This window comes from Odocoileus virginianus, chromosome 2 (genome assembly GCF_023699985.2).
Source record: "Odocoileus virginianus isolate 20LAN1187 ecotype Illinois chromosome 2, Ovbor_1.2, whole genome shotgun sequence".
Classification (NCBI taxonomy): Eukaryota; Metazoa; Chordata; class Mammalia; order Artiodactyla; family Cervidae; genus Odocoileus; species Odocoileus virginianus.
The window spans coordinates 88,979,076-89,003,654 of NC_069675.1; the positions used below are offsets into that span (position 1 = coordinate 88,979,076).

General features: G+C 40.0%; 2 protein-coding genes across 2 annotated transcripts; one reads left to right on the forward strand and one right to left on the reverse strand.

Annotated features, from left to right (window-relative positions):
• The first annotated feature begins 6,413 nt into the window (after positions 1-6,413).
• Positions 6,414-7,355, forward strand: LOC139037338 (olfactory receptor 1J2-like). The gene has a single exon (XM_070473734.1). The coding sequence runs from the start codon at positions 6,414-6,416 to the stop codon at positions 7,353-7,355; it is 942 nt and encodes a 313-aa protein (XP_070329835.1).
• Positions 7,356-12,488: 5,133 nt separating this feature from the next.
• On the reverse strand, positions 12,489-13,442 carry LOC110146689 (olfactory receptor 1N2). Its single transcript, XM_020907626.2, has one exon. It carries the CDS (start codon positions 13,440-13,442, stop codon positions 12,489-12,491), a length of 954 nt encoding a protein of 317 aa, XP_020763285.2.
• Between the last annotated feature and the right edge of the window lie 11,137 nt (positions 13,443-24,579).

Below are 24,579 nucleotides of genomic sequence, written 5' to 3' on the forward strand. Positions count from 1 at the left end.
TCTTCCCGACCCAGCGATCGAACCCATGTTGTGCATCTCTTGCATTGGCAGGCAGATTCTTTACCACTAAGCCACATGGGTAGCCCTTTATTGCAATGAGAGTGGCTCAAAAGCAAACGGCCAAATGAGGATTCAAACCCCAACACGTTAACTTCACATCTAAAGCCCTGTTCCGTTGCACCATGATGCCTCTCTTTTCACAGTGGGCTCTGAATAGTGTGGATTTCTTCCTTCCACATTCAGTCTGGAACTGGGAGGAAAGTTGCTATTAATTCAGTCTTGAACTGGGAGGAAAGTTGCTATTAATTCAGTCTTGAACTGGGAGGAAAGTTGCTATTAATACTTGTCCCTGGAGAGTGAAGACATTTAACAAAGAATCATTTGGTTTCTTCTTCTCAGAAATAGAATTTTTTTCTTCTTATAGAAATAATTGAACCCATACAGTGATTTTTTTGGGGGGTCAGTTGTGACAAATAACTGTAGTTGGCACATAATTAGGGCTTAAGATATACTCTTTAGCCATAAGTATGAGTGTGAGAAGCTATCAGTGTCAGAATCTACTCCATTTAGACTGGCAAAAATAAAAACAAAATATACAGAATCAAGTGGAGGAGATAGCATTTTACTCAGTATTTTCCAACAGTATTTATTTACTCATTCATAAAAATATTGTGTAACTACTATGTGGCAAGGGTTTTGTGGGGGACTCTGAGTAAAGATTTGAAAACACATTTCTTTTCCCTAAAAGAGCTCCCAATCTAGTGAGCAGGAGAGCAAAACAGTGCGTGTCAAGTGTTGTAACGAAGGCAAGTGATGAGTTACGGGAGCACAGAGGAAGGGTGACAAATCCAAATGTAAGGAGTCAAGTAAGGTAGGTTTTAGGAAGTTACAGATAAGCAGAGACCTAAGACTAAAAAAACAAGTAAAAGGTGACATGGAAAGTGTAAAGATAGAGCACTTGGAAGAGAGGAAAACAGAGGAACAGGAAAAGGCATGGAAAAGAGAAAAGAAATTCAGGAAACTAGGAAAATTGAAAGACTGAAATGTACACTTCATGAGGGGAAGAGTTCAGGATGTGGCAAGAGAAATTAGCAAGAATGGTGCAGAACCTTGGAAGTCTTGTTGAATCATTTGCACTTGTCTACTCTTTGCCCTGTACTGAAACAGTTTTCCTTAGAATTATAATTAGGAAAATGTCTAATTGTGGTATAGTTTTAAAAGATAATAAGTAGTTATAGCTTAGTTTCTATCAATGAGGGAGGGGTAAAAGTCACTATGGTATACTCCCATTGGAATCTTATGTAGCTGTTAAACTGATGTTTATGTAAAGCTTATATATAATTTTTGAAATGACATAATAGAAAATTTGTATATAGGCATATTTACAACCATTTGCAAAGATGCAGATTATGATTTTCTTAAAACCTAGAATCATGTGCTCCAAAACATTAAAGTATTTTGTTGAGAGCAGAGACATATGTATTTTAAAACTACTTCCGGCCATAATATTTGTATAATCCTGCCTTTCCTTTATAAGTCTTGAAAATACTAGTTTTGTGAACTTTTGCTGAGTCATGGGAAAGAGAGTGTCCAGGAAGAAAAGTCCATGGGTTGACAAACTTTAAGAAGAGGATGGGGACTTCCCTGGTGGTCCAGTGGTTAAGAATCTAGCTGCCAATGCAGGGGACACGGGTTCAATCCCTGGTCCAGGAAGATTCCACATGCCATGGGGCAATCAAGTCTGAGAGTCACAACTACCGAAGCCCAAGTGCTCTAGAGTCCATGCTCTGCAACAAGAAAAGCCACTGCAATGAGAAGTCCAAGCACCACAACTAGGGAGTAGCCCTTGCTCACCACTACTAGAGAAAGCCCATATGCCCAATGAAGACTCAAAACAGCCAAAAATAAACAAATACATTTTTTTTTAAAAAGAAGAGAAATGCAGGTTGAAAAAAGATCTTCAAAGATTATTTCAAGCTATAAACACATATTTGTCCTGTGTACCTCACTCCTAACAATCACTAGTGGCACCACAAATCATTTTCTTCAAAAAGTCAATTTTAAAGAATCTGAAGCTGTTAAATTTTGAGTCAACTTTTCTGGATTGTGTGTATCAACATCCTTTCCCATTTCCAACTTGGTTTCTTTTGTGGGTTATTTTTCATCTCTTTTCTTTCCTTCTTCTCCTCCTTCTTTCATCCTTCCCTTCTTTTCCTCCTTCCTTGAGAAATTGATGTAACCAAACCTAAGTTTGTCAAGAAAGGAATAAAAGCTCTAAAGAAAAAACTGCCTCTTTCCAGTTTGCATTGCATAATGACCAGCAGAGAGAGAGAGAGAACACAAAATCATTTCCTTTGGGTTATCTGGTGGGAATGGCCCAATAAAAGCCTAATGAGTGGGATTGAGTTCTACCTAAATTCTCAGACACTACTTGGTCATTTGGCTATCTGGACCTCATTGGAACCAGTAACTTTTTTTTTTTTTCCATTTATTTTTATTAGTTGGAGGCTAATTACATTACATCATTACAGTAGTTTTTGTCATACATTGAAATGAATTAGCCATGGATTTACATGTATTCCCCATCCCAGTCCCCCCTCCCACCTCCCTCTCCACCCGATCCCTCTGGGTCTTCCCAGTGCACCAGGCCCGAGCACTTGTCTCATGCACCCAACCTGGGCTGGTGATCTGTTTCACCCTAGATAATATACATGTTTCAATGCCGTTCTCTTGAAACATCCCACCCTCGCCTTCTCCCAGAGTCCACAAGTCTGTTCTATACATCTGAGTCTCTTTTTCTGTTTTGCATATAGGGTTCTCATTACCATCTTTCTAAAGTCCATATATATGTGTTAGTATACTGTAATGGTCTTTATCTTTCTGGCTTACTTTGCTCTGTATAATGGGCTCCAGTTTCATCCATCTCAGAACTGATTCAAATGAATTCTTTTTAATGGCTGAGTAATACCTAATGAAACTTAAAAGCTTTTGCACAACAAAGGAAACTATAAGCAAGGTGAAAAGACAGCCCTCAGATTGGGAGAAAATAATAGCAAACGAAGCAACAGACAAAGGATTAATCTCAAAAATATACAAGCAACTCCTCCAGCTCAACTCCAGAAAAATAAATGACCCAATCAAAAAATGGGCCAAAGAACTCAACAGACATTTCTCCAAGGAAGACATACAGATGGCTAACAAACACATGAAAAGATGCTCAACATCACTCATTATCAGAGAAATGCAAATCAAAACCACAATGAGGTACCATTACACGCCAGTCAGGATGGCTGCTATCCAAAAGTCTACAAGCAATAAATGCTGGAGAGGGTGTGGAGAAAAGGGAACCCTCTTACACTGTTGGTGGGAATGCAAATTAGTACAGCCGCTATGGAAAACAGTATGGAGATTTCTTAAAAAGCTGGAGATAGAACTGCCATATGACCCAGCAATCCCACTTCTGGGCATACACACCAAGGAAACCAGATCTGAAAGAGACACGTGGAACCAGTAACTTTAAAAAAAATAACTCTCTGGAGTTTATCTTACACCAAAATGTGAATAAAGCTGGGAAACAGAACCTGAAGCAGAAGGAAGACTACGGATGCCTGAGATTCTTCCTCCGTGGGCTCATTCTATAAGGTTCCAACACAAACATCCTTCCCATGGGACAGATTTCCTAGAGGAACCAAGGGGGAAATTGGGCAATTAACCCAAGTCTGAAGGATATCTTTAAACTGTAAATTACAAGTTCTTTCCCCCATTCCCTAGGGCTCCTTCCTTGGCTAGTTATACTCCTCAATTCATAGATGTGGGGCTGGTAGACAGGAGTGAGAGTCTGAGCTTGTAGCTTTTCTTTTTTGACCCTCAAGAAATGTTGATGGCCTTGGAAGCTGATATTCAGGTCCCCTAAAGACAATTTCAGGACATATTTACCCACCTCACACTGGGTCATAAATGCACTTAAGGTCAGTATCGGGGATGGAATGGATATTTTTTTTTCCTCAGCAATATATAAGCTCAAATATGGGTATGGATGAGGAAAAATCAGAAAGCTGATTTTGGCATGGAAAAGGGAGAGGTAAAAAGAGAAAATAAGAGAGAGTAGGGAGAAGGAATAGAGACTTGGAGTGACAAAGAATGGAGATGCAGAGGCAGAGAGAGTGAGAACTGAGAGAGAAAGTAGGAGAAAATGAAAGAAAAATAAAGGGAAGGCAGGAACAGAAAGAGAGAAAAAGCAAAAAGAGAGAAAAGTGAACCAAGAGATAAAACAGAGATTCAGAGAAGCAGAGTCTTTCAGGAGGAATTCTACTTGCTTTGGGTCCTGACAGAGTCCAGTTGCTGAATGTAGGGGAAGGGATGTTTTTGAGTCACTGTTGTGACCTATGGCAAATGCTTCCAATGAGATGGTAACCTCATGTCCTTACGTACTAGGTAGGAGTTTGCTCTACGAGGCTTTGTGTGTGTGTGTGTGTGTGTGTGTGTGTGTGTGTGTGTGTGTGTGGTATACAAGGTGAAAGTTAAGGAAGGACCCAGGGATTTTGTTGCACATTGGTGCCCAAATAACCAAAGTATTCGAATATGCCTGAAATCCTCCCATTATTGGTATGACCATTTCTTATTTCCACTCTAACAAATTGCCACAAATTTAGTAACTTAAAAAACCCACTTATTTATTGTCTTACAACTCTGAAGGTCTTTGACTTGTTGCATTTCTCCTGAAGACTGTAAAGGAGAATTGTCTCTGTGCCTTTTCCAGCTTCCAGAAGACACTTGCATTCGTTGCTTGTAGCACCTTCCTCCATCTTCTATGCCAGGAGCATAATGTCTTAAAATCTCTGACAAACTTTTGCTTTCCATTTCTACATTTAAAGACAACTGTGATTACAGTGGGCCCACCAAGATAATCCAGGGTAATCTCATATTAATGTCAGATGATTAGCAGCATCAATTCCACCTGTAGCTTAATTCCTCTCTTGCCATATGCACAGGTTCTGGGTATTAGAACATGGACATCTTTGCAGGTTACTATTTCTGCTTACCATAACCAACTAGCAGGTGTATTAAAAGGCAGGACCATCTAATAAGGAGATGAAAGTTTGGGATACAGCTAAAATTTCACTTATTTTGGCATCTTTTGATAATAGTCCTTATTTTTTAAATGAGAAGTTATTATGTTGCATAGAGAGGAAAGGGAATGTATTAAAAATGATATACTTTGTATATATAGGGCTTCCCTTATAGCTCAGTTGGTAAAGAATCTGCCTGCAATGTAGGAGACCCCATTCAATTCCTGGGTCAGGAAGATCTGCTGGAGAAGGGATAGTCTACCCACTCCAGTATTCTTGGGCTTCCCTTGTCCGCCTGCAATGCGGGGGACCTGGGTTTGATCCCTGGGTTGGGGAAGATCTCCCGGAGAAGGGAAAGGCTACACACTCCAGTTTTCTGGCCTGGAGAATTCCGTGGGCTGTGTTTTGTATACTTTGTATATATAAGATGTTACATTATCCCTTAGCCTTCTATGTAGAAAATAAACCATAAATAAATTTGCATGAAATATTTGCTGGGAGTCAGATTGGTCTTTGCTTTCTTAACATAACATAGAATCCCAGAGAACATACAACCACCAAAGGGGAGGGAGTCTAACTGACATCAAATGGAAATCTGTCTTTCCAGGAACGTTGGAACAGAGATGTCAGCAAGGTTGAGGATGGTGGGGATGAGGAAGAAGAGATTGGAAATATAGGAGACATGCGCAGATTTCTTAGGGTCTTTAAACCATCTTAAGGTTGTTTCACTTCATCTTAAGATCCATGGGCATCCTTTGAGAATTTTTATACAGGGGAAGTCATACAGGTTTTCAAAAAAGGAATATAGGTTTTTAAAAGAGTCTCTCTTTGGCTGCAGGAGCGAGAATGGATTAACATAACCCAGAGTTTCTTAAGGACCCTCTGTGAATTGAAAAAAATTACAAAATATGTGTATATGATGAGTGCTCTTTAGCAAATACTTTCTTTTATCCTTTCATAGGAAAAGTATAACTCCCATACAAAATTTAACAGTGGTTGTTGAAGTCAGCTCTTCTAAAGGTTGCTGTGCAATGGTTGATGGTCCTCATCACAGAGCACTCATGGGGCAGTAAAATGGCTGTGTCATCATGTACTCACCCTCGGCGACACAGATACATGAACGCTATTTTGCTAGTGAATCAAGAAAAAGTGGCTTTCTTTACCAGTCCCTTGCTGATAATTCTTTCTAATTCCTTTATGTGTTGACATATAAGGAGTATGTAAGAAATATGTTGTTTCCCACTTACCAAAATCAGACATATATTTTTTACATGACTGCTAAAATTATTTCAGAGACCTTCATATTCTCAATCATTCTTCAGCCACAGCATACAGGAGAGGAACATGAGAAGGGAGAACCAGAGCAGCATGTCCGAGTTCCTCCTCCTGGGGCTCCCCATCCAGCCAGAGCAGCAGGGCGTGTTCTTTGCCCTGTTCCTGGGCATGTACCTGACCACAGTGCTGGGTAACCTGCTCATCATCCTGCTCATCAGGCTGGACCCTTGCCTCCACACCCCCATGTACTTCTTCCTCAGCCACTTGGCCCTCACTGACGTCTCCTTTTCATCTGTCACTGTCCCTAAGATGCTAATAAGCATGCAAACCCAGGATCAATCCATCCCCTATGCAGGGTGCATAGCACAGATGTATTTTTTCATATTTTTTACTGATCTGGACAGCTTCCTTATTACCTCCATGGCATATGACCGCTATGTTGCTGTGTGTCGCCCTCTTCACTACACCACCACCATGAGGCAGGAGCTGTGTGCCTCCCTAGTTGCCGGATCCTGGATCCTGTCTGGTGCCAGCTCCCTTTCTCACACTCTCCTCCTGACCCGATTATCCTTCTGTGCTGACAACACCATCCCCCACTTCTTCTGCGACCTTGGTGCTCTGCTCAAATTGTCCTGCTCAGACATCTTCCTCAACGAGTTGGTCATGTTCACAGTAGGCGTGGTGGTCATTACTCTGCCATTCACATGTATCCTGGTATCTTACGGGTACATTGGGGTCACCGTCCTAAGGGTCCCTTCAACCAAGGGAATCTGCAAAGCATTGTCCACGTGTGGCTCCCATCTCTCTGTAGTGACTCTGTACTATGGGTCCATATTTGGGCAGTACCTCTTCCCAACACTGAGCGATTTCATTAACAAGGACATCATTGTGGCTGTCATGTACATGGTGGTCACACCCATGTTGAACCCCTTTATCTACAGCTTTAGGAACAAGGACATAAAAAGGGCCCTGGGGAAACTCTGCAGTAGAGTAATATTTTTCTTACAGTGACACCCAACTTTTATTTAAATCAGAACCTCATTTTGATTCATCTCTTGTATTTGATTTTCCATTTGAGTATAACTAAAAGCTTTAATGTCTCCAAACCCTAGGAAAAATGATGGCATGTTGTATTTACCTGACAAATGTTCATTGACCAGAATTTCATTCCCTTATTAGCAGTACTCTCCTGGTGTGGAGTAAAAGGAACCCTCTGCGCTGTTGGTAGAAATGTAAGTTGGTTCAGTAACTATGGAAAACAGGATGGAGGTTTCCCAGAATTTCCATATGATTTAGCAATCCCACTCCAGGACATATATCCAAACAAAACTGTAATTCAAAAAGATATGTGCACCCTTATTATGTTCATAGCAACACTATTTACAATAGCCAAGACATAGAGGCAATCTAAATGTCCACCAACATTTAGATGAAAGGATAAAGAAGATATGGTATATATATACAATGGAATATTACTCAGCCATAAAAAGAATGAAATAACACCATTAACAGCAACATGGGTGGACCTAGAGATTATCAATCATACTTACATGAAGTAACTCAGAAAGAGAAAGACAAATACACACACTATCACTTATACATGGAATCTAAAATATAATGCAAATGAACTTATTTATGAAACAGAAACGGATTCATGGACATAGAGAACAGACTTGTGGTTGCCAAGGGGAAGAGAAATGGGGGAGGATGGACAGGACAGTTAGCAGATGTAAACTATTATATATAGAATGGATAAACAGCCATGTCCTATTGTATAGCACAGAGAACTATGTTCAGTACCCTATGATAAACCACATAGTAAAAAATACTTTTTAAATGTGTATCTCTGTATAACTGAATTACTTTGCTAAACAGCAGGGATTAACACGACATTGTAAATCAACTATACTTCAATAAAAAATTTAAAAAAACAAACAGTGCTCTCCTTTGGAAACAACTTTTGATCATAAAACGCTAAATTAATTTTATTACTTATTTCTACAACTTGGGGGCATTAATACAGAAATATACAGGTCATTTAGTTATCTTTTATTTGAGGAGAATTTTGGAAACCGATATATTTTAGGCCCATAATCTCAGGCTTTCACACCCCGAGAATCTAAAGAATTACCTATATTATTACACTACAATCTTATGCAGACAATGCAGGATTTTCTTTTTGTCTTTATGGGTCTATTAAATTATAGAATCCAAACTGTCACTTAAATAAAAGGAAATGCATAACTTTCTGCCTGTGGTATAAAATGTTATAAAAACAACTCTGATGATAGGGGAACCTGGAGGAGATCAAAACTGGCCAGGAATTTCCCCTTTGCCAGCACTGTGTGGTTGACATTGATTAACCCCCAAATACAGTCAGCAATGAAAGTACACTTAGTGCTGGCCTCCTTTGTATGTATAATGAAATGCACTAGATTATTCCAGTGCATAATCTCTGAAAACGTCATTGATTTTTGTTAATATCACTGCAGATTCAGCACTCTCTATCCTTCCTGGGCTTCTTGCTTTCCCAAATAAAGAATGAAAGCAAGGCTTTTCACTTTAACATGCCTAAGAATTCCTTGAAAGCTTGTTAAAACAGAGATTCCTGAATCTATCTCCATGAATTCCAATTCCGTAGTTCTGGGATGAGATCCAAGAATTTGCATTTATAACAAGCTCCCACAATATGTGGACACTGCAGATTTGTGAACAATGATTTGAGGATCAGTGAAAAATTAAACGATGGAAGTGGTAAGATGCAGGTAACATCTTCCAAGAATTCTGAGAGAGTGGGTAGAGTGAAACAAGAGAACACTTGGATTATTTGGGGAATAAAGGAATCAGTGGTTCATGGTGATATTTTCAGATTAATTCTAGCTACAGTAAATTCCCCTTTTCAATTTCTAATAGAAGAGGATCTTTCCTGAGCTATCCGATTCTCTTCTCTCTTTCACACACACTGACAGACGTATCAGACACTGCTGACTGTATGTTCAATGAAAAAAAACCAAAGCTTTGAAAAAAATTGCATTCTATGTTCATTGGTGGCTTCTTGTTTATATTAAGTTACGTGGAGTTTCAGTGTGACTTGCAACTTTGCTAATGTCACTCAAAAACATTTTGATATTTTGTTTTTTAATTTATTTTTAATTTGGAGGAAAATTGCTTTACAAGTTTGTGTTGGTTTCTGCTGTACAACAATGCTTATCAGCCATAATTATATGTGTATCCCTTCCTTCCCCTCCCCCATTTTAATATTTTAGACTAACAGTTATTTCACATATGCTGCCAAAAACTGTACCTCTGTTATAGAGAATTAGTTGATTTCAGAGCATCTGTACCTCTGCAAAGGGACCTTTGAGTTCTTTTTTAATATTTAATTATTTGGGGCTATGCTGGGTCTTCGTTGCTTTGCGTGGGCTTTCTCCAGTTGCAGCAATCAGGGGCTACTCCCTAGTTGTGGTGTGCGGGTTTCTCACTGCGGTGACTTCCCCTGTTGCAAAGTACAGGCTCTACACACCCAGGCTTCAGCAGTTGTGGTTCAGATGCTTAGTGGCTCAGGAGCTTAGTTGCTCCAGGGCAGGTGGAATCTCCCCGGACTAGGGATCAAACCAGTGTCCCCTGTATTGACAGGCAGATTCTTATCCAGTGGACCACCAGGGAAGTCCCACTTGAGTTCTTGACAGGACACTATAAAGGTTTTGTTGTATGATGCTATTCATGTCTAAAAGCCCTCATTTACCTTGCCATGTTTCTTTACACAGCACAAAGGATAGAATTTGTCTTGAATCCAATATTATGGGCATTGAGGCTACTTTACCCATTTTTTCCTTTTCTCTTTGTGTGTATGTGTCTGCCCTATGTAAAATGCAATATATTTATCCAATTTTGTACATAAATATAAGACTAATTAGTATGCAACCAGCATCTGGAGTGACATTTAAGGCTAAGGTGATGTCCCCAACTCTAGGACATACTTCTCATATGAAGTATGAAGATAGAAGTCAGAAATTTTGGAAGAAGCTTGATATTTGATACATATGTAGTATATTTTGATAGCAACTTTCTTTTATCATTCATTTATTTCATTCTGTAAGCTCTGACTTTGGCAATCCCTTAGGTGAATGAAGACAATCTGGCTTTGTTGTCTCTCTTTCCATGGGGTTCAACTTAGACTTCCATTCTTCATGTATTTTTATGGATATTTTCAAAGTTCATGTTTCTCTTTTCAAAGGAGCAAGCCACAGGCACTGGGGAACTAAGACAATGGAGCTCATTAAAATAGATGCTTTGGAGATATGAAAGTAACCTTGATCAGACAACTGACACAAGACATTTCAAGTGTAGTATAATTGTTAATAAAGTTTCACAATAAATTATTGTGTTAATTCAATAGGAGATCAACTAAAACTTAAAAATTTATACTAACACATATATATGGAATTTAGAAAGATGGTAACAATAACCCTATATGCAAAACAGAAAAAGAGACTCAGATGTATAGAACAGACTTATGGACTCTGGGAGAAGGCGAGGGTGGGATGTTTCAAGAGAACAGCATTGAAACATGTATATTATCTAGGGTGAAACAGATCACCAGCCCAGGTTGGGTGCATGAGACAAGTGCTTGGGCCTGGTGCACTGGGAAGACCCAGAGGGATTGGGTGGAGAGGGAGGTGGGAGGGGGGACCGGGATGGGGAATACATGTAAATCCATGGCTAATTCATTTCAATGTATGACAAAAACCACTGCAATGATGTAAAGTAATTAGCCTCCAACTAATAAAAATAAATGGAGAAAAAAAATTTTAAGTGGATTGCTGTATTGATGCTGTGTACATTCTATGGTATTGAAGCAGAAATGTAGATATTATAATACAATAAAACTAAATTATTATAGAAAAGGAAAGCTATAAAATACCATGTAAAATAAATCCCATTTATGCAAACATAAAATTTTATGAATAAGAACCATTTTAGAAGGATAAAAAATGAATAACAGAAGTGTGAAGTACTTTGTGTCCTTCGTTTTCATGTCTATGTTACTATATTTGGATTTCCATCATAAAGCAGATTTAATTTTAAAAGTAGCAAATCAAAAAAGAATTTCCACTTAAGAGAAAAATCCCTCTTCACTTCCCAAGCTGTGACTTAACTAGGAGAAGTTGTAAGCTGGAATAAACACTCAGAAAATATATGACAGCTTGAATTGCATTTGTTTCTAATTATTCTCTTGTCTTAGTAATTCTTTATATAAATTGTGAATTCTAGTTATTATTAATGATAGCTCTTGTGTATTAAATTGAGAAATTAACATCACTAGTAGAACTTAACTCTCTAGTCTTATTTCCTGAGAAATTATTAGTTCTTTTTTAAACAACTTTATTGAGATATATGGGCTTCCCTTGTGGCTCAGCTGGTAAAGAATTTGCCTGTAATTTGGGAGACCTGGGTTCGATCCCTGGATTGGGAAGATCCCCTGGAGAAGGGAAAGGCTACCCACTCCAGTATTCTGGCCTGGAGAATTCCATGGGCTGTATAGTCCATGGGATCACAAAGAGTTGGACACGACTGAGTCACTTTCACTATTGAGGTATATTTGACATATAAATAATGTATGTATTTAAAATGTACAGCTTGATATTTTGGTACGTATATGTTGTTAGATTATCACCATAGTCAAGTTAATTAATGTATTTATCACCTCCATATAATGACCATTTTATTTTTGTGTGTTTGGTGAGAAGACTTAATTCAAGAGCCACCTTCATAGTACATGACAAGCACACAATACAGTGTCGTTCATTATAGTCATCTTGATGAATATTCGATCTCAAAAAACTCATTCATCTTACATAACTGGAATTTTGTACATTATGCTAGGTGAAATAAGTCAGACACAGAAAGACAAATACTGTATGATTTCACTTACTTGTGGCATCTAACACGGTCAAATCATAGAAGCAGAGAATAGAATGGTGGTTGCCAGGGGCCCAGTGAAAGAATGGAAATACCTTCTTTGTTAAACACCTAATTTTTAAATGTCTTGATAACTTTCCCTTAAGTCAGTCTGAGAATAGAGGAGTCATTCCAATGATGGAGAGCAGGGGTTAATTCAGATACCAGGATCGGCCATCACTGTCATGGTAAAGAGATGGTTTTCCTACTGCCGAAGAGTTTACTCAAAGCCTCATTCATATCTTTATTCCTCAAGCTGTATATGAAAGGGTTCAGCATGGGAATAATCACCATGTAGAGAATGGCAGCCCTGCTCTCCCTCTCCGCAGAGTGAGTTGATGGAGGAAGTAAATACACACCCATAAGAGACCCATAGAAGAGCAGGACCACTGTGAGGTGAGAACCACATGTCGAGAAGGCCTTCCACCGCCCTCCAGGAGATGAGATGCCAAACACAGCCCAGGAAATGCGGACATAGGAGAGGACAATCAGCAGGAGGGGAGCAGTGAGGAACATCAGGCCCATGATGATGATCATCAGCTCGTTAATTCGGGTATCTGAGCAGGCAAGCTTCAGGAGAGCGCTGGGATCACAGTAGAAGTGGGGAATGGCCTTGTGGGCACAGAAGGCCACACGGGTCAGCAATAGTGTGTGTGTCAGGGCAGGACAGTTGGTTAGCACCCAGCAAATGCTCAACATTAATGCACAGAGTTGGGGACTCATAGCCGTGCTGTAATGAAGTGGCTGACAGATGGCCACATAGCGGTCATATGCCATCACTGCCAGAAGTAAGTTGTCAAGGCCACCAAACACAAGGAGAAAATACAGCTGTGCAAAGCATCTAGAATAGGAGATGGTCTGACTCTGAGTATGCATGTTGATCAGCATTTTGGGGATGGAGGCAGAAGTGAAGCAAACATCTGTTATTGATAGGTTGGCCAGAAAGAAGTACATGGGAGTATGGAGGTGAGGGTCAGAGGTGATGGCCAGGATGATGAGCAGGTTTCCCATCATAGTGACCAGGTACATGCCCAGGAAGATGACAAACAGGAGAGTTTGCTCCTCTGGCCGCTCAGAGATCCCTAGAAGGAGGAAGTCTGAAAGGGTGGTTTGGTTCACTCTGCTTGGTTTTCCCATCCTTTGTAGTTTTGCTATCTGTGCAGATAAAACACTTCCATGTGTCAATATTTACATATTAGATCAATTCACAGATAATATCTGTATAGCCCAAACTATTCCAGGAAAAAAAGAAGATGTGGGAAAATACACATGGGGCATTAGAGAACAGGCAAACCAATACCCATGCAAATATGAACTGCACCTTCACAGCTGTATATAATAGGATCCCCAGGAAAGTGACCAGTTTGACCAGAGAAGTCCATGTTGGCAATTGGAGGAGATAAGAATTGAGCATATCCTTAAAGGCAAGATTGGAAAAATCACTTTTGCTCACCAAGTAAAAAGGAAATGCATGATAATCCTTGCTGCCCCTCCCCTGACACCCACCCCTTGACATACACCATAGACAAGACAGTCTATATCTACTGGCCTCCTCAATCCCTAGAACTTGACTTCACCCATTTAGCTCCACTCCCTGGACTCTTACTTTATTGGGGGCATGGGTATATGGGCTGAGGGCAGGGAGTGTCTATGATGTTCCATTCTCTGCATCCACAGTAAGACAACCAGCACAGGGCTGCCAGCCCTTGACCCTCATCACTGTCTCTCCTTTTTTGCTGATGTCTTCCCCTGTGGCACATCTAGACATTTGAAAACTGATATTTCTCTCCCCCTAGTCTCTTGGACATGAGCATGATTGGTACCTCTTTGTAGATGCTTGCTATGTTCCAGAGAACTTGATGGCATGGTTTTTGTTCTTTCAAGTCTGGTAGGTATCATTCTCCTCCACAATTCTGCAAATGGTACAATTAAGTCTTAGAAATATTTGATGTACTCAAGATCAGAAAGCTAATGAATGCGATTCAACAGCAGGTGTGTCTGACTTCAATGTCTATGCCTTCCGTCTACACTTGTACTCTAACTCTCTGATGTTTCTTTTCATCAAAGGGAAGGTAGAAGGAATCAGTGTCTGGTTCTCTGGGCTTGAAAATGGCCACTCTGACCTTCAGTTCTCCTAGGATTTGGAGCAAGCTGGTATAAGATGTCATTTCACATCTGCCCAGACCTTGTTAGATTTTGCCACTGCGTTAGTACTCCATTTGTTTTTGGTTTATAGAGAGGCTTCTAATCTTAGGCATTCAGGTCGGCTACCCTAGAAACTTCTACCTGGTCCTTGTGCTGGGAAGGGAGGTGTTTGCACAAGTGTGTGTGTTTCTGCCCTACCCTTCCAGATTCTCTCACCTATCAGAGTGTGGACTGGTTTCAAGCATCTTCAGATTCTCCAATTCTCTCCTATGGATGGGAGATTCACAATAAGGAACTCTCTGAGATCTTTCTGATCTTGTAAAGCTGGGGTCTATGGAGTCCTGGGGTCATCAGGAATACCTGGAGTGTATAATGAATTTTTCAGACCTGGGAATACAGGAGTCTTTATTGGGGTTTTAAAGATCCCTAGGACATCATCCCCAAAGTGCTCGTTAATGCCAACCTCAGTGTCCCCTGTGCAGCCTGTTCTCCAGCCAGTTCTGCTGGGGTCCTGGGGGAATAGAGGGCATCTCTTTCCCAGGGGTTAACCTCGCAGATGAGTGACTCAGGGGTGAGATTCTGAGGCCTTTAGCTGGGATGCTGTGCACTCCAGCCTGACCAGCAGTCCTCCTGGGAACTCTTGCCTCTGCCCTGGACCATTTAATGTCTGTCCCAGGTTCTAGGTTAAACTGGATTGAGGGAGACAGTAAGAGCTTAAAATATAATGGTTCTGCTGGTGATTTCTCTAAATGGACTGTAGCCTCCCAGTCTCCTCTGACCATAGGATTATCCAGGCAAGAACACTGGAGTGGGTTGCCATGCCCTCCTCCAGGGGATCTTCCTGACTCAGGGATCGAACCCATATCTCTTATGTCTCCTGCATTGGCAGGCAGGTTCTTTACCACTAGTGCCACCTAGGTAGTACCTCTCTAAACAGAGTAATGCTAAGAAGCAAGTCCCCCAAGTCCTAAACTCTCAGTTACATAAGGCAGCCTATGTAGAACACACCAGCCATAATATCTGATACATAACCACAGCAAAAATGCAACATCTTCAGTATCGTCATTAATACTAGTAGTACTGGGACTTCCCTGGTGATTCAGTGGTTAAAACTTCACCTTCCAGTGCAGGAGGCATGGGTTTCTCCCTGGTTGGGGAGTTAAGATCCCACAAGCCTCGGGGTCAAAAAACCAAAGCATGGAACAGAAACAATATTGAAAAAAGTTCTATAAAGACTTAAAAAATTGTCCACATAAAATATCTTTAAAAAAATACTCTAGTACTTACTGCACACTTCCATTAAATGATATCAAGTAATACAAGTCTATTAGAATAAAGAAACTATTGTTATCCCTATTTTACAGATGAGAAAACTGAGGCCCAGTGAAGATAATAACTTGACCAACTAAATGGAGAGGATGGAATTCCAGTTGAGGTCTCCATGACTCTAGAGTCCACATTTTTTTTTTTTTTTTTGAGACAGATAGTGCAGGGTGTAGTATTGGCAGACTGGAAAAGAGACAGAAGGAGAAAATCAGAAGTTGGATGGAGACCTGGAGATGGAGAGTGTACACAGGGGAAGGAAAGAAGGAAGAAAGGATGGAGTGGCTTGAGTCCATGCTCTAAACCACCATATTTTGTCCCAGTATCATTGTTGATTTTAATCATTAGCAATATCATTGGCTAGAGAAGGCAATGGCAAGCCACTCCAGTACTCTTGCCTGGACAATCCCATGGATGGAGGAGCCTGGCAGACTGCAGTCCATGGGGTCGCGAAGAGTCAGACACTACTAAGTGACTTCACTTTCACTTTTCACTTTCATGCATTGGAGAAGGCAATGGCAACCCACTCCAGCGGAGCCTGGTGGGCTGTTGTCTATGGGGTCGCACAGAGTCAGACACGACTAAAGCGACTCAGCAGCAGCAGCAGCAGCAATATCACTGGCACAGAATAATCTCATTTTCTATGTGAAAAATCTCATTTTCTCTGTGTGTGCTTTTGGTTGCTAGCAAGATCGACTATTTTTTTTTCATCTGATTTTTAACCATGAGTAATTATTCTTCAAATTATCCTGTTCATATATTTGTCTTTTTCCTACTGGGGTGTTTGCGTTTTTAAAATGGATATTAAAGGCAATAAAACAAAATTAAAACATTTTATTTGGGGTATTTTTTATGTCCTTTCTATTGAATATTTATAGTTTTTTTAATCAATTAACTTATTTTAATTGGAGGCTAATTACTTTACAATACTGTGGTGGTTTTTGCCATACATTGACATGAATCAGCCACGGGTGTACATGTGTCCCCCGTCCCGAACTCTCCTCCCAGCCCCCTCCCCATCCCATACCTCTGGGTTGTCCCAGTTCACTGGCGTTGAGTGCCCTGTTTCATGCATCAAACTTGGACTGTTCATCTATTTTTATAGAAGATTTCAAAATTATTTTTTAGTCAAAATTGATAGATATTTAGCTTTGTATTTTTTCCCATTACTTTTATACTAAAATGTCCTTTCCATCCTGTAGATCAAGGAAATTCCATTTAGTTCTTTCTTCTGGTTTTAAACACTACACTAAGTTTTTCATTTACTTGCAATTTATGTTGCTGTGGGGTGAGAAAAAAGGATCTATCTTTACTTTTAATTTTTCACATATAGCTAGTTTGACTGAGGGCATGAGAAGGGGGTGACAGAGGATGAGATGGTTGGATGTCATCATTGATTCAATGGACATGAGTTTGAGCAAACTCAGGGAGATAGTAAAGGACAGAGAAACCTGGTGGGCTGCAGTTTATGGGCTCACAGAGTCAGAAGACATGACTGAGTGACTAACAACAACAGCACTTTTATCAGTACCACCTTTTAGTAACTCACACATTCTCCATTTGTTTGTTAGGTCTGAGCACCTATACCCAGCCTTTCCATATATATCTGGGCTACTCACAGCACAGCAGCGGGCTTCAGAAATGGGGCATTTTGAGAGCAAACCATCTAAGAAGTCATGATGGAAGCCACATGGTCTTCATAAAACCTAGCTTTGGAAATCTGGGAATCTCGTTTTCACTGTCTTCTATAGAGCAATCAATCACTAAGGCCAGCCCTGTGACTAAGGGAAAAAAGTTAAGCTCCATCCCTCCATAGGAAGAATAGGAAAGAATTTGGGACCCTCATTCATTTAGCACAGTCTGCACTCTTGACTCAAACTATTTATATTCTTCCTAGATTCAGAATAGACTTGCTCCTTCTGTAAAGCCTCAGAATCCACATGGAATACAGACTTGTCTAACTCAATGAAAACTATAAGCCATACAGTGTAGGGCCACCCAAGACAGACAGCCACCCAAGACGGATAGTCATGGTGGAGAGTTCTGATAAAACATGATCCACAAGAGAAGGGAATGGCAAGACACTTCAGTATTCTTGCCTTGAGAATCCCATGAACAGTAAGAAAAGGCAAAAAGATAGGACATTGAAAGATGAACTCCCCAGGTCAGTAGGTGCCCAATATGTTACTGGAGAACAGTGGAGAAATAACTCCAGAAAGAATGAAGAGATGGAGCCAAAGCAAAAACAACGCCCAGTTTTGGATATGACTGGTGATGGAAGTAAAGTCCTATGCTGTAAAGAACAATAGTGCATAGGAACCTAGAATGTTAGATCCATGAATCAAGGTAAATTGGAAGTGGTCAAGCAGGAGATGGCAAGAGTGAACATTGACATTTTAGTAAAGTGAACTAATCAACTGGAAAATGTGAATTTAACTCAGATGACCATTATATCTACTACTGTGGGAAAGAATCCCTTATAAGAAACAGAGTAGCCCTCATAGTCAACAAAAGAGTCCAAAATACAGTACTTGGGTGTAACCTCAAAAACGACAGAATGATCTCTGTTCGTTTCCAAGGCAAACCATTCAATATCATAGTAATCCACACCTATGACCCAACCAGTAATGCTGAAGGAGCTGAAGTTGAACAGTTCTATGAAGACCTACAAAACCTTCTAGAACTAACACAAAAAAAGATGTCCTTTTCATCATAGGGGACTGGAATGCAAAAGTAGGAAGTCAAGAGATACCTGGAGTAACAGGCAAATTTGGCCTTGGAGTACAAAAGGAAGCAGGGCAAAGGTTAACAGAGTTTTGCCAAGAGAATGCACTGGTCATAGCAAACACCTTCTTCCAACAACACAAGAGAAGACTCTACACATGGACATCACCAGATGGTCAATAACTGAAATCAGATTGATTATATTCTTTGCAGCCAAAGATGGAGAAGCTCTAGACAGTCAGCAAAAACAAGACCAGGTGCTGACTGTGGCTCAGATCATGAACTCCTTATTGCCAAATTCAGACTTAAATTGAATAAAGTAGGGAAAACCACTAGACCATTCAGGTATGACCTAAATCAAATCCCTTATGATTATACAGTGGAAGTAAGAAATAGGTTCAAGGGATTAGATCTGATAGAGTGCCTAAATAACTGTGGACAGAGGTTCATGACATTGTATAGGAGGCAGCGATCAAGACTATTTCCAAGAAAAAGAAATGAAAAAAGGCAAAATGGTTGTCTGAGGAGGCCTTACAAATAGCTGAGTAAAGAAGAGAAGCTAAAGCAAAGGAGAAAATGAAAGATATATCCATCTGAATGCAGAGTTCCAAAGAATAGCAAGGAGAGATAAGAAAGCCTTCACCAGAGATCAATGCAAAAAAGTAGAGGAAAACAACAGAATTGGAAAGTCTAGAGATCTCTTCAAGAAAATTAGAGATACCAAGGGAACATCTGATGCAAAGATGGGCACAATAAAGGACAGAAATTGTATGGACCTAACAAAAGCAGAAGACATTAAGAAGAGGTAGCGAGAATACACAGAAGAACTATACAAAAAAGATCTTCACGACCCAGATAATCACAGTGGTGTGATCACTCACCTATAGCCAGACATCCTGGAATGCAAAGTCAAGTGGGCCTCAGGAAGCATTCCTATGAACAAAGTTAGTGGAGGTGATGGAATTCCAGTTGAGTGATTTCAAATCCTAAAAAATGGTGCTGTGAAAGTGCTGGACTCAATATGCAGAAAATTTGGAAAACTCAGCAGTGGCCACAGGACTGGAAAAGGTCAGTTTTCATTCCAAACCCAAAGAAAGGCAATGCCAAAGAATGCTCAAACTACCGCACTCATCTCACATGCTAGCAAAGTAATACTCAAAATTCTCCAAGCCAGGCTTCAACCATATGTGAACCATGAACTTCCAGATGTTCAAGCTGGATTTAGAAAAGGCAGAGGAACCAGAGATCAGATTGCCAACATCTGTTGGATCATCGAAAAAGCAAGAGAGTTCCAGAAAAACATCTACTTCTGCTTTATTGACTATGCCAAAGACCTTGACTGTGTGGATTACAGCAAACTGTGGAAAATTCTCCAAGAGATGGGAATACCAGACCATCTCACCTGCCTTCTGAGAAATCTGTATGCAGATCAATAAGCCACAGTTAGAACTGGACATGGAACAACAGACTGGCTCCAAATTGGGAAAGGAGTACGTCAAGGCTATATATTGTCACCCTACTTATTTAACTTATATGAAGAGTACATCATGCAAAATGCTGGATGGATGAAGCACAAGCTGGAATCAAGATTGCTGGGAGAAATATCAATAACCTTAGATAGGCAGATGATACCACCCTTACGGCTGAAAGCAAAGAACTAATGAGCTTCTTGATGAAAGTGAAAGAGGAGAGGGAAAAAGTTGGCTTAAAACTCAACATTCAGAAAATAAAGATCATAGCATCTGGACCCATCACTTCATGGCAAATAGATGGGGAAACAACGAGAGACTATTTTCTTGGGCTCCAAAATCACTGCAGATGGTGACTGCAGCCATGAAATTAAAAGATGCTTGCTCCCTGGAAGAAAAGCTATGACCAACCTAGACAGCATATTAAAAAGCAGGGACATTACTTTGCCAACAAAGGTCCACCTAGTCAAAGCTATGGTTTTTCCAGTAATCATGTATGGATCTGAGAGTTGGACTATAAAGAAAGCTGAGCACCAAAGGAACTGATGCTTTTGAACTGTGGTGTTGGAGAAGACTCTTGAGAGTTCCTTGGACTGCAAGGAGATCAAACCAGTCAATCCTAAAGGAAATCAGTTCTGAATATTCACTGGAAGGACTGATGCTGATGCTGAAACTCCAATACTTTGACCAACTGATGTGAAGAACTGATTCATTGGAAAAGATCCTGAAGCTAGGAAAGATTGAAGGCAGGAGGAGAAGTGGACAACAGAAGATGAGATGGTTGGATGGCATCACTCACTCGATGGACATGAGTTTGAGCAAGCTTCGAGAGTTGGTGATGGACACGGACTCCTGGCATGCTGCAGTCCATGGGGTCGCAAAGAGTCAAACATGACTGAGCAACTGAACTGAACTGAAAAAGCCTCAGAATCTCATACCAATGCAACATGAGGTCAAGGTCCAAGATCTTGTCTAAATGAGGTCCAAGTGGAAAAATGTCTCCTTAGATGCACCCCTCTATGTATTGTTCCTTTCAGTCTGAAGAACTTGGATTTTATGTCCTCTACACATATAACCAATACAAGGGTGGTGCAGACATGGAATAACTACAGTGGAAATCCTCTGGAAGTGGGAGAGCAGGCAGGGAAGCAAGCAGGAAACTCAAAGCTGTGTTTTGTTTATTCTCATTGCTGCTGATATTCATTAGGAAATTACCACAATTCATCTAATCTATTGTTGATAACTGTTGAGGTGATTTTCAGTTTGGTATATTGTAGATAGTGCTGGTATTAACATTTTTATCCAGACCTCTTGAGGAATGTGTATCCACATTTTGGTTGGATATATATTAATAGTAGAATTTGGGAAGTCTGGGTTTTGCATGTATTCAGCTTTAGTTTTTCAGCGGGATTGTTCTATGGTATTGACAGTGGTTATGAGATTCTGGTTGCTCCAATCTCACTAACTTTTGGTACTGACTTTTTCATTTTAGCTATTCTGATAGATGTGTAGTAGTAACACATTGTAGGTTAAATTTAAGCTGTCCTGATGATTAATGAGGTTGGAAACATTTTCATGTGTTTTAAAAAATATTTGACATTACATTCTGATATATTTTTTATTGTCTTTTGGAGTTTCTTTCTATTCCTTGATTTGAAAAGGGTCTTATATATACTGGTATACAATATTTTGTGAAATGCATGCATGACACATGTCTCCTTCTTGCCTGTGTGTTGACTTTTCACTCTCTTATTGGTGCCTTTTGAAAAATAGAAGTTCTTAATTTTAATATGGTCCCATTTATTTAGTGACTCTCAGTTATTCTGTTTGTGTCCTGTTTAAGAGATAGCTGCATACTTCTTGATTATGAAGATGTTTGTGTTTTCATCTAAAATTTTGTTATTTTATCTTTTATTTGTATATGAATCTAGTTGGAATTGATTTTTTATGCAACATGATGTTGGAATCAAATTAATTTTTTTCGTTTGAATATCCAATTAACTGTGATAATTTTTTGAAAAGCATAAAAATTTGAAGTGCTAACTACAATGAATTTTGCACTGGAACTGTCTGGAAGCCCCGTGTTTATAGAAGGAGCTGTTGATTTTGAGTTTCACTGTAGGATTATCTGGCTGGGAAACTTTCAGAGGAAGGCCAATGCCAGTATCCTTAGTTCTTTTCTGTTCAGCTACTTGACTGTCAAAGAAATTCTTACACTATTCTGTATTCATGATATAGGTCTGCAGGTTTCAGGATTTATCATTTGGTGTTATATATAGTCATATAAGTGCTTCCCACATGGTGCTAGTGGTTAAGAACCCGCCTGCCAATGCAGGATAGGTGGGTTCCCTCCCTGGACCAAGAAGATCCCCTGGGGAAGGAAGTGGCAACCCACTCCAGTATCCTTGCCTGGAGAAATCCTATGGACTGAGGAGCCTGGCGGGTTATGTCCATAGGGTCACAAAGAGTCAGACACTACTGAAGAATTTAGTGCACACATGCGCGCGTGCACACACACACACACACACACACAGTCATGCAAAAGGCTTCCCAGGTGGTGCTAGTGGTAACCCATCTGTGCTCAGACAGTAAAGAATCCGCCTGCAGTGTGGGAGACCTGGGTTCCATCTCTGGGTTGGGAAGATCCCCTGGAGGTGGGCATGGCAACCCACTCCAGTATTTTTGCCTGAAAATCCCTATGGACAGAAGAGCCTAGCGGGCTGCAGTCCATGGGGTCGCAAAGAGTAGGACATGACTGAGTGACTAAGCATAGCACAGCGAATGCAGAAGACACAAGAGAGATGGGTTTATCCCTGGGTGGGGAAGATCCCCTGGAGGAGGGCGTGGCAACTCACTCCAGATTCTTGCCTGGAGAATCCCCTTGGATGGAGGAGCCTGAAAGGCTACAGTCCATAGGGTCGCACAGAGTTGGACATGACTGAACTTAGCACACATGCATATAGTCCTGTAATTCCCATTTTTGTATATGATTCATTAATCTGAATTTTATATGGCAACTCCTAGTCACAACTTCTCCAGAAAGTAAAACTACCAACTTCTGCTGGGGTAAAAGAAGACAGTACTCCAGTAGTGAGCAGTGAAAACTAGAATCTAGAGATTCAGTTTCTGAAATAGCTATCACCTCTGGGTTTATTTCCTATACCCAGAGCTCCCAGTTTCTGGGTTTTTTTTGTGGATTCTTCAGTATTGACAAAATTGATTATTTTATTTTATCTACTGCCAGCTTAGTATCTAGCTTCTTCATGTCTGTTAACCCACTCACCACTGTCAAAGATAAATTACACATGTGGAGTTAAAGAAGCAAGGGAGACTTTATTCAAGAATACTACAATTGGAGAAACAGACTGAAGTCAATTCTGTTGAAACAAAAGACAGGGGGATTTAATAGAGCTGGGATTAACTAGTGGGAAAGTATTGGAGGATGTTATAAAGAAGGTAGGTCAGAGATATAGGCCATCTATTAATATGCTTGCTAATTGGCATCTATTGAAGTTAGGTTACTACCCTTTCACAGAGACTGGGAGACTGGGGTGTTATCTTTATTGATAATTACATTTCAAAGGGATCGCTCCCAGGACCTTGAGAAAGACATTTCTAAGGTATAAGAACTAGTATAACAGACAAGAGTGTGGGAGACTTACAGCCCAAAAGGGCAAAGAAAGAATTTTATTTATTTTTTTTTAAATGAATCAAATTATATTTATTACATTATAATAGATAAGAAATAAGATGTAATATAATGCACATTAAATATGCATTATAAAATTCAAGATAAACCAATTATATTTAATACAGTCATCATTTTAAAAAGCATTTGTGTTATAATGATATGTGGTCTTCCTTATTAACACATCAGATAACAAGATCTAGCAGCAAGTTTAATAGCTACCCTAATTTTAAAGTGGTAATGAGTACAAATGGCATTTTGTGATGTTTACAACAATTTTAGTGTGATATGAAAATATCTATGATTTACACTGAAAACAGTTACAGTTATGGTTAATAATATTATAATTTGTTACTTAGATTCTTTTTTTTTTCCCATTTATTTTTATTAGTTGGAGGCTAATTATTTTACAGCATTGCAGTGGTTTTTGTCATACATTGAATTAGCCATGGATTTACATGTATTCCCCATCCCGGTCCCCCCTCCCACCTCCCTCTCCACCCCATCCCTCTGGGTCTTCCCAGTGCACCAGGCCTGAGCACTTGTCTCATGCATCCAACCTGGGCTGGTGATCTGTTTCACCCTAGATATACATGTTTCGATGCTGTTCTCTTGAAACATCCCACCCCCGCGTTCTCCCACAGAGTCCACAAGTCTGTTCTATACATCTGAGTCTCTTTTTCTAACACATATGTATGGAATTTGGAAAGATGGTAACGATAACCCTATATGCAAAAAAAGAAAGAATTTTAAAACACAATTTTTCTAGAGTAGATGTTCTAAAAACCGGGAGGTCAGCAGTCTATGTCAGGAAAAAACTAACATTTAGTCAAGTTGAGGAAAGAAAGAGCATTTTGATCACCACTCACTCATCCCTCTGCTTTCCAACTTTTGAAAATTTACTATTGTTTGCTTTCCACTCTTC

Bases quoted from the DNA above. Each gene is read 5' to 3' on its own strand.
- LOC110146689 (XM_020907626.2), bottom strand. From the start codon at position 13,442: ATGGGAAAACCAAGCAGAGTGAACCAAACCACCCTTTCAGACTTCCTC.
- LOC139037338 (XM_070473734.1), top strand. From the start codon at position 6,414: ATGAGAAGGGAGAACCAGAGCAGCATGTCCGAGTTCCTCCTCCTGGGG.